Genomic DNA, 13,335 nt, shown 5'->3' with positions numbered 1-13,335 from the left:
CCATATCTTGTACTGTGGATGGTGTCCTGTCAATCCCCTTTGCTTGGAATGTTCTTTTTTGCCTGGGAGTCTTGAGAGGCTGAGCTAGATTTTGTACCTGCAGCTTTTCCCTTTTCTTGTCCTGTGGAGGAGGGTGTGCCCCCACAGGGCCAAGGGTGTTTGTGGCTATGTCCTGGTATCTTGTTACCCCGAGATCCCCTGCTCTTTTTATCTATCTTTTTGTCCTTGGTCATTGTTAGTGTGATGAGACGCCCACCTCAATGATTTCAATTTGAACCAACTGTATGAATATCTGCTTCTCTCTGTATAAATATGTGGCATAATGCTCGCTCTGCACTGTGCTGCCCTCTCCTCCTGGTATAAACAAAGGCACTGGGTTTAATGATCGGGTGGAACAAACAGTATTATTGTTCTCCTGTTGTTTTCTGTATTCATGTATGTTGACGCATTTATACAGTAGAATCATAGAATAATAGAATCCCTACAGTGCAGAAGGAGGCTATTTAGCCCATCAAGTCTGCACCGACCTTCCAAAAAAGCACCCTACCTAGGCGGCATGCCCATCCTGTCCCCGCAACATTGTAACCTGACCTACACATCTTTGGGCAGTAAGGGACAAATTATCATGGCCACCTAACCTGTATATCTTTGAGCTGTGGGAGGAAACCAGAGCACCCGGAGGAAACCCACACAGACACGTGGAAAACGTGCAAACTGGCCAGGATTCTCTGACCCCGCATTCTGCAGCGCCGTTTCTCAGGCGTGGCTGGATTCCGGCAGCGCCGGTCGGGGCCTTGACAGCGCCCCCACCCCCCCCCAGCGATTCTGTGGGCCGAGTGGCCGACGAGTTTGGCCCAGTCCCACCAGCATGAATTACTCACCTCACACACGGCAGGACCAGGTAGGTAAGTGGGTGGGGGCCATCCTGGGGAGGGTTCCGACTCCCGGGGGGGGGGGGGGGGGGGGCTCGGTGGCCTGGCCCGCAATCGGGGCCTACCGATCGGCCGGCGGGCTGGTTCCGTGGGGGCCTAATTTACTCCACGCCGGGCCCCTGTAGGGCTCTGCCATATTGTCTGGGGGCCGGCACGGAGAAGGGAACCCCCGCGCATGCACGGAATTATGCGGCCGTTCTGTGCATGTGCGAGATCACACCGGCTGTTCCGCGCATGCGCGGACTCGCGCAGGCTGTTCCCCGCTGGCTGGAGCTGCGGGGACTATTCGGGCGGCAACCTAGCCCCCTAGAAAGGTGAGAATTCCTCACTTTCGGGGGCCGTTGACGCCGGAGTCGTTGGCATCGGTTTTCCCGCCGGCGTGGGGACATAGCCCCATTTTTAGGGAATCCCGCCCCATATGTCAGCCCATGTCAGATTCAAACCCGGGCCCCTGGCGCTGTGAGGCAGCAGTGATAACCACTGTGCCACCCTAAACCAGAGCCATCGTGAACAGGGTAATTGTACTAATCCTGAGGATTTGTTGTTTTATTTGTAAAAATGTTAATCAAAATACATATTTTTCAAATCCTCAAAATCAAAGAATAGCTTAAAAAAAATCAATAATATTTGGCTGTCAGGGTAGATTTTCTGAACTGTTTCTGGGGAAGTGAAAACTGGATTGCCTCTGTAATGGACGGGTGATCCAGCTGGCCGGTTTTAATCCAGGCACGTTCAGAATCCATTCCACAAAATCATCAACACAACTTCCTGGAGTAACTTCAGCCAGACTCCTGAGCTTTCGCATAAATGACCAGGAACAAGGAAGGGTCACAACCCCATGACTCCCAAGAGGAAAGTGTTGATTGAGACGGTCACGCAATCAAAAAGTAAATCAAATGTAAAGTGAAGAATGACCATCCCTATGTAAAGTCACAGACCTGGAACATTAACTCTGTTTCTCTCGCTACAGATACTGCCAGGCCCTGCTGAGTATTTCCAGCATTTTCTGTTTCTATTTTATCCAGTCAGAATTTTGGGATGCTGGGAGGCTTTCTAGTTCTTCTCCAAATAGCACTGCATAATCTTTAACGTGCATTCGGAAGATTGTTGGATAGAATCGCAGGTTAATATCTCATCATTGGGATGGCACCTTTGACAATGCAGCACTCTCTCAGTATTGTAAGGTTAGTCCAGGCTATCTGTCCAAACACTGGCCCAGCGATTTCTTTTTTAAGACATCTTTTTCCTTGTTCAAGGAATGTGAACATTGCTGGCTCAGCCCTATTGCCCTTGAGAAGGTGTTGGTGAGCCACCTTCTTGAACCGCTGTAGTCTATCTGGTTAAGGTTTACCAGGATGATCAACCGTCTCTTATTTTATGGAATTGTCCTGGAATTGAGGCCGCTGTTTCATGTCCTGGTCTGCATGCATCCGGCGGGCTGATTTTCCCGACTTTTCTTTCATTCTTTCACAGGATATGGGCATCGCTGGCAAGGTATTTTTATTGCTCAATCATAAATACCCTTGAGAAGGTGGGGGTGGGCTTCCCTCTTGAACCACTGCAGTCCATGTTGGGGGTAGGGGAGTTCAAGGATATTGACCTATCGGCAGTGAAGGAACAGCGATATATTTACAAGTCAAGATGGTGTGTGGTTTGGAGGGGACCTGGCAGGTGGTGATGTAAGCTGCTCTTGTCCTTCCAGATGTGATGTGGAGATGCCGGCGTTGGACTGGGGTGAGCACAGTAAGAAGTCTCACGACACCAGGTTAAAGTCCAACAGATTTGTTTTAAATCACTAGCTTTCGGAGCACTGCTCTTTCATCTGAGGAATTCACCTGAGGAAGGAGCAGTGCTCCGAAAGCTAGTATTTCGAAACAAACCTGTTGGACTTTAACCTGGTGTGGTAAAACTTCTTACTGTCCTTCTAGATAGAAGAGGTTTTGGGAGGTGCTGTTGATTGAACCTTATTGAGTTCCTGCAGTGCATCTTACAGATGGTACACATTGCTGCCTCTGTGCGTCGGTGGTGGAGGGAGTGGATGTTTTGGGAAGGCATGCCAATCAAGTGGTCTGCTTTGTTCTGGATGATGTCGAGCATCTTCAGTGTTGCTGGAGCTGCACTCATCCAGGCAAGGGGAGAGTAATCAAACCACACTCCTGACTTATAGATACTGGCAGGCTTTGGAGAGTCAGGATGTAGGCTATTCTCCGCAAACTTCCCACTCTCTGACCTGGGACGGCATTCTCCCCTACCCGGAGGGGCGGGGGTCCTGGCGTAGGGGAGTGGCGCCAACCACTCCGGCGTCGGGCCTCCCCAAAGGTGCGGAGAATTCCACATCTAGGCCCACGCGGGGCGGTTGGCACCACGCCGACTGGCGCCAAAACCGGTACCAGCCGGGGCTGGCCGAAATTCGCCGGTTCGCGCATGCGCCGGTGGTGAAATCAGCGGCAGCTGCCCATGACGTCACCACCGGCGCATGCGCGCTGGGTGATTCTCTTCTGCCTCCGCCATGGTGGAGGCCGTGGCGGCGGCGACAGAGAAAGACTGCCCCCACGGCACTGGCACGGCTTTCGATCGGGGGGACCCGATCGCGGGCCTGGCCCACGTGGGGGCGTCCCCCGGGGTCCAATCGCCCCGCGCCCCACCAGGATCCCGGGGGCCCGCTCGCGCCGCCGATCCCGCTGCCACCAGAGGTGGTTCAAACCACGGCGGCGGGAGAGGCCTGCCAGCCGCGCGACTTCGGCCCATCGCGGGCAGGAGAATCGCCGCAGGGGCTTCGCCGATTGGCGCGGACGTAACGCCGATCGGGGGGGGCGTGATTCCCGCTCCCGCCAATTCCCGGGTGGCGGAGAATTTCTGCCACGGCGGGGGCGGGATTGTCGGTGGCCCCGAGCGATACTCCGACCCTGCGGGGGGGGGGGTCGGAGAATTTCGCCCCTGCTCTTGTAGCCACAGTGCTTATTTGGTTAGTCCAGTTCAGTTTCTGGTCGATGGTAACTCCCAGGATGTTATGATGTGGAGATGCCGGCGTTGGACTGGGGTGAGCACAGTAAGAAGTCTTACAACACCAGGTTAAAGTCCAACAGGTTTGTTTCAAACACTAGCTCAAACACTAACACTATAGGGGCTGGTTTAGCTCACTGGGCTAAATCACTGGCTTTTAAAGCAGGCCAGCGGCACAGTTCGATTCCCGTACCAGCCTCCCCAGACAGGCGCCGGAATGTGGCGACTAGGGGCTTTTCACAGTAACTTCATTGAACCCTACTCATGACAATAAGCTATTTTCATTTCATTTTTCATTTCGTTTTGGAGCACTGCTCCTTCCTCAGGTGAATGAAAAGGTATGTCTCTTCATACCTCTTCATTCACCTGAGGAAGGAGCAGTGCTCCGAAACCCAGGATGTTGATAGTGGGGGATTCAGTGATGGTAATGCCATTGAATCTCAAGGAGAGAATGTTGAATTCTCTCTTGTTGGAAATGGTCATTGCCTGGCACTTGTGTGGCGTGAATGTTACTTGCCACTTGACAGCCCAAATCTGAATGTTGTCCAGGTCATGGTGCTTCTGGACATGTACTGCTTCACGATCTGAGGAGTCATGAATGGTGCTGAATATTGTGCAGTCATCAGTGAACATCCCACTTCTGACCTTATGATGGAGGGACGGTCATTGCTGAAGCAACAGGAGATGGTTGGGCCTAGGCCCTGAGGAACTCCTGCAGTGATGTCCTTATCTGCGTTGATTGACTGGCAACCACCACAACCATCTTCCTTTGGGCCAGGTATGATTCCAACCAGCGGAGAGTTTTCCCCCTAATTCCCATTGACTCCAGTTTTGCTGAGGCCCCTTCATGCCACACTTGGTGAAAAACTGCCTTGATGTCAAGGGCAATCACTCTCACTTCACCTCTGGAGTTCAGCTCTTTTGTCCATGTTTAGACAAAAAGTGTAGTGATGGCAGAAGCTGAGTGGACCTGGCAGAACTTAAATTAAGCATCAGTGAGGAGGTTATTGCTGAGTAAATACTGCTTGATAGCACTGTCGACAACACCTTCCACCATTTTACCGATGATCGAGAGCAGACTGATGGGCCGGTAACTGCCTGGGTTGAATTTGCCCTGTTTGTTTGTGGACAGGACGTACCTGTGCAGTTTTCCTACACTATCGGGTAGATGTTGGCTTTGCAGTCATAATGGAACCAATCGTGGAATTTAAATCATGTGCAGTGCCGTCTTCTCCCGTGTACACTCTCACAGCTTCGGTAGCAACCCCTGCCCATGCTCTCTCAGTGCTGGTAGCTTCATCCCCGCTCCAATAGACCATCTTGTCCCATAAGCTTCTCTGCAAGAGTTATTAGGAAGGGAGTTCCAGGATTTTAAACCTGTGACAGGATGATTTGTGGCTTGGAAGGGAACTTGCAAATTGATGGTATTCCCATGCATTGTCTGCCTTTGTGCATCTACGTTATAGAGGTCACGGGTTGGAAAAGCGTTGTCGAAGGTTAGCGAGTTGCTTTGTGTAGCAGATTCACAGTGCTGCCACTGTGAGCTGATGTTGAATGTTGAAGTTGATGCCAAGCAAGCAGACTGCTTCTTGAGTATTATTGGAGTCGCACTCATCCAGGCAAGCTGGCATATAAGCGGTGGGTTGTTGTATGTGGTGAGGCAATGTTTTATTTCAACCATCAATTCCATCGGAAGGCATTCCGTTTACTAATTTGGAATATTTTCCAATTTGTCAATGATACTTTAAATCTTAAATGTTTGATTATTGGACGGCTTGTTCCATTTACCCAGTGAGCAACTGAGCCATTTGGGCAATGCAGCCAATGCCAAATTCAATCCATATTTTGCGATGTTTGAGGCATTGGTGGGAATATAACAATTGGTTCTCGTGCCCCTGAATTGTGGGAGGGAAAGTGTTGAGCCATATTGCTTTTGCTAATCGTTATGTCATTGGGTAGCAGGTCAGGTTTGCGGACAATGCCCCCTCCGAGTTAAACAGCTCATCAACTTTTGTAGCTAAGCCTGAGAACATTAATTATAATGATCAGTGACCATGGAACATGCACGAGAGTGGCAACGACCACACGAGAGCAGCGCAAGTTAAGAATTGGTAAAGAAAAAGGGATTGGTCCTTAATGAAGGAATAACCAGGCTAGTCAAATGGAAATGGAAGTACAGAATCAAATAATATCTGTGTTTTCTCTCCTGGTAGGTTTGAAATCAATTTTCTGTGCGACAGAAGTGAAGAAATAGCATTCCATTTTGCCCCACGCTTTACCGAGTCCCTGCTTGTGTGCAATTCCTACCTGGCCAATAAATGGGGTGAGGAGGAACAGGTTGCATCATGCCCACTTGAGGTGGAAGAACCATTCCAGGTAATGGTCTAGTGCTTTCTTAGTGATAAAATTTGCAAATAACACAACATTTATTTTCAGCGTAAGGTTTGGCAGCATCACGTTCATGGGAAGCCACGGTTATTAGCCAAGCCTGAGGCAAAACATTCTGTTCTTATAAAGACCGAGATTATCCAGTTATTGCTGGATTCCATTCCCCAATTCACAGTGGCTCTCTCTGGCTCATCGGAATGGTGCATTAACCACAGTCGCTGGGACTACACTCCACTCCCTCCCACTGTGTAGGTCTCAGCATTCATCCTTGTCTGTGTTGGATCCACTGGAGTATTCGAAGAATTACTCTGAAATCATAACATGAAAATAGGCCATTCACCCCAATCGGGCCACGTTGAGATAATGCAACCAATAGTCTTAATTTCCCGGGCCTGATCTCTTTCCATCATCCTTTACTCCCCTTCCCTTCCAATACAAACCTCTTCTTAAATATTGGCGTGAGACCTCAATTTCCACAATGGGGCACAATGTTGCATCAGAAAGTGACACCAACTTTCATCAGAGGGAGTTAAAGAAAAGAAAGGTTTGCATTTATGTAGCACCTCTCATGAACTCAGAATGTGTTCAGAGGAGGTTCCTCCAAGCTGAATTCAGTGTGGTTACAGGTCAGCACTGCTGCAAAGACTCACCACAGGACTATGATTTTTTTTCTTGGAGAGGGCCTGCAAAAGGGCAGAGACAGTGGGCACCAACTCCTGGGTCATTTTGGTACCGATGCAAAATCAACGGCAGTGATCATAGTGACAGAGCTGATCTGGCATTGGAGCAAGGCTGACAATCTGCACAAAGAAGTTTGCATACACATGCAACGGCTGCCTTGAACAATTACACAGAGCTCTTCGGGAAGGCTTTTTAATGATGTACCGCGTAGTCTTCTGCCACATGGTCCTTTTCTTGTAGCCTCCACATGCTATTGTTCTTTCTCCTCATCCATGGGATAGAGAAGTACTCCCACCCAGGGAGACAAAACAATACAAGGAATGAGATGGGACTGTAACCCGGTGGAGGTATGCATCAGACTAATATTCATAACAGTGGCGGGAGAGGTGGGGTCAGATTGGAAGAACATCTATGAAGGCAGAGCTCACGAAGTAAGGCTTGGGGACAAAACTCTCCACCTATTAATTTCTGCCGGAGCCAGGTAACTGAGGAAGCAGCTGGACCTGTTGTACATTGGTCTCTTTTTCCCAAGGTGTTGTAGTGGTGTAATAGTGGGAAATTCTCAGGAATACAGCCACTTAGTGAGGTGTTTCTATGGAAAACAAAAACCTCATGGGTCTCGGGCAGGTCAATCATCACATCTTCACATCCAGAACATTAACAAGGTTCAAGTTAGATAATGTGTTAAATGCTAATTTAATTTACCGTTACAGTGAAATGTGTGCTAAAGAATGAGAGGAAATTCAGGGCCCAGCTACAGGTCTTCCCTTTGACCACTGCTGTATTAGTGTCTTTCAGAACCTCACAACTATCTGTGCGGGGATGTTTTCTCGTGCTCTCTGTCCCAAATCTCCCACAATTAATCTTGCATCTAATGGGGGAATAGCCTCCTCCAAGAAGATTCTTGGGCATCAGGGGCCTATACGGACCCCAATCCTGATGGATTCTGAGGTCTACCCACCTGTTTGACCGCCACAGAAGCAGCCAATTGACAGCCAGCCTCAGGAAACCCCATTCAATTAGGGATGGCAGGCAGAAGGGCCAATCGGATGGCTCACGGCTGTGTCCTGGAGAGATGGCGCTACCAGGTACATTTGAACATAGAACATACAGTGCAGAAGGAGGCCATTCGGCCCATTGAGTCTGCACCAACCCACTTAAGCCCTCACTTCCACCGTATCCCCGTAACCCAATAACCCCTCCTGACCTTTTTAGTCACTAAGGGCAATTTATCATGGGCAATCTACCTAACCTGCATGCCTTTGGCCTGTGGGAGGAAACGGGAGCACCCGGAGGAAACCCATGCAGACACGGGGAGAACGTGCAGACTCCGCACAAACAGTGACCCAGCGGGGAATCGAATCTGGGACCCTGGCGCTGTGAAGCCACAGTGCTATCCACTTGTGCTACCGTGCTGCCCACGTTAAGAGAAACCAAGATAGAGACAGCCACTGTAGATTTCTTAAATTGCTAAAAGAAAGCGTGGTCACAGCTGCCGGGCCATGTTTAAAATATTAAAGCATGCTGCTGTGCAGAGAGACCTGGGTGTGCTAGTGCATGAGTTGCAAAATGTTGGTTTACAGGTGCAACAGGTGATTAAGAAGGTGAATTGAATTTTGTCCTTCATTGCTAGAGGGATGAAGTTTAAGACTAGGAAGGTTATGCTGCAATTTTATAAGCTGTTAGTGAGGCCACACCTGGAGTATTGTGTTCAGTTTTGGTCTCCTTACCTGAGAAAGGATGTACTGGCGCTGGAGGGTGTGCAGAGGAGATTCACTCGGTTAACCCCAGAGCTGAAGGGGTTGGCTTACGAGGAAAGGTTGAGTAGACTGGGACTGTACTCGTTGGAATTTAGAAGGATGAGGGGGGATCTTACAGAAACATATAAAATTATGAAGGGAATAGATAGGATAGATGCGGGCTTGTTGTTACCACTGGCGGGTGAAAGGAGAACTAGGGGGCATAGCCTCAAAATAAGGGGAAGTAGATTTAGGACTGAGTTTAGGAGGAACTTCTTCACCCAAAGGGTTGGTGAATCTATGGAATTCCCTGTCCAGTGAAGCAGTTGAGGCTCCTTCATTAAATGTTTTTAAAATAAAGATAGATCGTTTTTTGAAGAATAAAGGGATTAAGGGTTATGGTGTTTGGGCCGGAAAGTGGAACTGAGTCCACAAAAGATCAGCCATAATCTCATTAAATGGTGGAGCAGGCTCGAGGGGCCAGATGGCCTACTCCTGCTCCTAGTTCTTATGTTTGTGGAGCGGGAAACATCTCCACAGGTTAATCTGCGACTGTGGATAAGCTGTGGAGGGAGGAGCACGGTGGCACAGTGGTTAGCACTACTGCCTCATGGCGCCGAGGACCTGGGTTCGATCCTGACCCCGGGTCACTGTCCGTGTGGAGTTTGCACATTCTCCCGGTGTCTGTGTGGGTTTCACTCACGTAAGCCGAGAGATGTGCAAGGTAGGTGAATTGGCCACACTACATTGCCCCATAATTGGGGAAAAAATGAATTGGGTACACTAAATTTATAATGATAAACAAAATAATAAAATAGAGGAGCTGTGGAGGTGGGTTTGACACATAGTCTTCTGACTCAGCAAGAGGACTACTCACACTGAGACAAGTCAATGTTTGCAAAAATCTTTAGATGTTTTAACACTGTAATAAAGTGATAATTAATGCCTGCATTACCATCTTGTGTCTAACATATATCAATCACATTGTCAATACCACACTTCAAGTGGTAGAGTTTGTGGCAGATTTAGAGACATGACTAAAAAAAGGCAATCATTGACAAGGAGCCTTAAATTTTAACATATGCACAATAGCCCTATCAGCTATTGGCCCATGGTGCCACGACCTCCAACAAGGGTGGGACAAGGAGGAAGGTCCCACAAACCTACTCCAGCCAGAATGAAAATCGAAGCCCATGTAATGGAACCAATCTGACCCACTCTGGCCGTCCAGCCATCCAGCTCCCCTAGCCTGCGGTACTGTGGCAACATGCACTTTTACAATTGTGTTGTAGCCTGAAGCTATGGATAGTGATGGTAGAGGCTCCAATTTTTTTACCATCACATAGTTGACCAGGAATATCCCCACCCTTACCATCTGCCTCTGGCATGCGTTGGAAGGATTTACAGGTTGATGCTCAGCTTGTTTGGCCATATTATCAACGCACTTTCCTTAACCATCAAGTCCCGGGGTGGGAATTGAACCCAGAGGCAGAGATGCGACCTGCTGCTCCACAAGACTTCTTTCAGCAATTTATAAATAGGTTAAATTACCTGGAAATGTCTATTGAAAACACTTGGCTTAAAGAAGCAGGCCAGATAAGTAGCTAAATATCACAATCATGCTACAGACAACTGTGAGCAATGCCATGGGTGATCCAACAGTTACAGAAACAACACCCTCAACGACAACTGAAATGACAGGGCAAGGTTTTCTTTTAAGCACTACCACGTTTTGGAGAGTTGAAAGGCCAAATTGGAACTGAGTTGGATGCACTGCAAAATTCCTTACGTCACCCCAACAACACAACTCCATTAAAATAAAACATATTACTATTTCCCACAAACAAGAACTGCTATAAATGCATATCAGGCCCATTAGCCTCTGAAAGTGAAAGCTCTAGGGTGAAACTCTTTGTCCAAATTGGCATGGTTAGCCAGAATAGTCACTCTGTGGAACTGGCCAGCATCAGTGGGGGTGCCGGATGGGGGTAGGGTGCTAGTTGTGTTGCGATAGGAGATTAATAACAGAAGTCAAGAATTCTGACATATTTCAGATTTCCAGCATTCATATTTTCTGTATCATTGCACATATAGAATTACAGAGAATTACAGAAACAGGCCATTTGGCCCATCTGGTCCATACTTGCCTCTTCCAGGCCCAATTTTAACTCTGAGCAGCCGGGAAACACCTATGGAGGGTTAAACACGAATCCTGAGCCAATTTAATTGCCAGACCTTGTTTAGCATTTGGCAGAGCCGTGTCCCACGCAAAAGCAGATGCAGGCACTGTGCCTGAGATGACCAAGAACTCAATGCAGACCCTGAAAGGGCATTCTAGTTCCACTTCAAGAACCCTCAGGAAAGTTGAATAAAAAACCTACCTTGGCCTCTTGAGTTAACTTTGAGCCATAGCGTCAACGACATCATGTGGCTGTGGCGTTTGAATGTAAAGTAGGCCCACATCCCCTCGTCATGCACAGCCCCCTCATGCATGTTTTGAGGTCAGTAAAAATGGTGGAGGGCATGAACATATTGGGAAGTTAACACAATGCCCCAGGCTGTCAGAGTCAGCTGGGTTAAAATCCGGCCTTCTGTCCATCAGATAAACTTGGTAAATGTTACACTTCAGAATTAATTTGAACTGAAATTCTTTCCTCGGCTTTCACGAGTTCACCCGTTTAATTCTGTTCATCTGACAGGTTGATATATATTCTGATGAAGAATATTTCCACGTTTTGCTTGACGGAACTGCGATTTGTCAGTTCAAACATCGCATGGAGGAACTCAACTCAATCACCAAGTTGCAGGTGCTGCATGATGTCAACATTTGCTCTGTAGAATTTGCCAAAAAAGCCTTTCTCTAAATGTTCTGAAACACCAAGATGCCAGATGTCCTCTCAGCAAACTAGAGAGCTGCAGAGATTTGAATGTTGGACAGTACAGAGCTCCCAAACAGAAAACCTACTTATGAATTGTCAGTGTGAATGAAAGACCTGACCAAGATTGATTGCAGATGATCATGCTTCAAAAGGTCAAAAACCTCCTTAGGTTCATGGATTGTTGAGTCCTTAAACGTAACTTTACAATCCGTTACTACCACCATAACTCAAATATTGGTAAATGAAGGGGTTTTAAGAGAAAATCAGCTCTAGCTTGAAGCAAAAGAACATAAAACGCAGAAGATACTTATTAGAATAACTAACCAGTTTATGAACTTGATTACACATTGATTGTTGCACATGATTAATAAAACATCAATATCTTTCTCAAAAGCAGTTGGAAACTTTTGTTCATTATTACTTAAACTCAATTATTAACAGTATCTTATGCTTGTGGTATAAAGCAAAGTGTGTCTCAGTAAAGGAACATTTCGGATTCAATTGTAATCCATCTAGAAGCTTTATTCATTTTTGGGAGACGCGCATCTGTAATCATTCCAGGAAGCACAGGCCGAAAGGCAAAGATGGTTTATTCTCCAACACAAGTAAAATGGCAGCCATGATGTATAAAACAAAACAAACTGTCGGTCCGGGTCTGGGGGGGGGTCGATATTTATGGCCCCGCTGGTGATCCCTAATTGGACGGGCCTCTGCCCGCTCAACACAGGGACTCATATTTCACGAAGTCCATGGGGAGATCAATCAGCAATTTCCCTGTGGTCTTCTTGAGGATTATTACATCCCTCTCCTCAAATCCGTTTTGTCCCCTTCACTCCTGCGTCGAAGGAGCCCCTTCCGTCTTTTGGCATTAGGCTTTGAGTCTGTGGCAGGTGGAGCCAGATCAGAGGGACGTGAAGTGGACTTGGGACCTCCGCTTCCCCGACGAATGCGTGAGGGTTACCGGGGAGGGCTGGGGGGGGGGGGGGGAGGGGGGGGGGGGCTCCTCGGTACTGGCCCCTGAACGGAAACCAATCTCCTCAGCCTCCATCTCAGATCTTGAGTCTTCACTGCCGGAGGGAACAACCCTAGGGTCCACCATGTGCTGCACCCCTATGCCGGAGGTGGTTGTGACTAGCGTTGGGGATGTAGTTCCCACTGGATGAGATCTCTACTGCTCGGGTGGTCCAGGTGTTTTTTCATGACCATTCCTTGGGCCTTGACTTTATAGGAGTCAGGTCTTGTCTTCCCCAACACGACTCCAGGGATCCAACTGGAGCCACCCCCAAGTTCTGTATGGATACGACATTTCCTGTTTTATATGTTGTTTGTAGACTCCTGGTGTCATAATTCCTCTTTTGACTCTCCTGTTTGGACCCCACCTACCCCACCAAATTGGGAAACTGCAGACTCAGCTATGTGAGCAATCGTCATCCCATCTACAATTCCATCGGGGTGACTCCCATCGTGTGAGACGTGGTTTGGTAGTCAAACAGGAAACGATCCAAATTTGTGCCCATGGAACCCGCTGGCTGTTTCTTCATTCCAGTTTTGAATGTCTGTACCACCCGCTCTGTCAAGCCATTGGGCGACGGGTGGTACAGCACCATCTGGATGTGCTTGATGATGTTGGACTCCAAGAACATGTGGAACCCTCCATTGGTAAAGGGGGTACTTTTATCAATACGAGAGTCTCTGGTATTCCGTGGTTACAAA

At 48.1% G+C, this 13,335-nt stretch overlaps 1 protein-coding gene across 1 annotated transcript in view; it reads left to right on the top strand.

Moving 5' to 3' along the window:
- The window catches only part of grifin (galectin-related inter-fiber protein), a 35,911-nt gene extending 23,896 nt beyond the window's left edge, over positions 1-12,015 (top strand). The window contains exons 3-4 of the mRNA XM_038820403.1: positions 6,149-6,311; positions 11,443-12,015. Coding sequence (XP_038676331.1) covers positions 6,149-6,311; positions 11,443-11,607 — 328 coding nt within the window. The 3' untranslated portion in view covers positions 11,608-12,015. The remainder of the gene's footprint in view (positions 1-6,148; positions 6,312-11,442) is intronic.
- The last annotated feature ends 1,320 nt before the right edge of the window (positions 12,016-13,335 follow it).

This window comes from Scyliorhinus canicula, chromosome 15 (assembly GCF_902713615.1).
Source record: "Scyliorhinus canicula chromosome 15, sScyCan1.1, whole genome shotgun sequence".
Classification (NCBI taxonomy): domain Eukaryota; kingdom Metazoa; phylum Chordata; class Chondrichthyes; order Carcharhiniformes; family Scyliorhinidae; genus Scyliorhinus; species Scyliorhinus canicula.
Note: the sequence above shows the minus strand (reverse complement) of the source record. Positions and strands in the feature narration are given on the sequence as shown.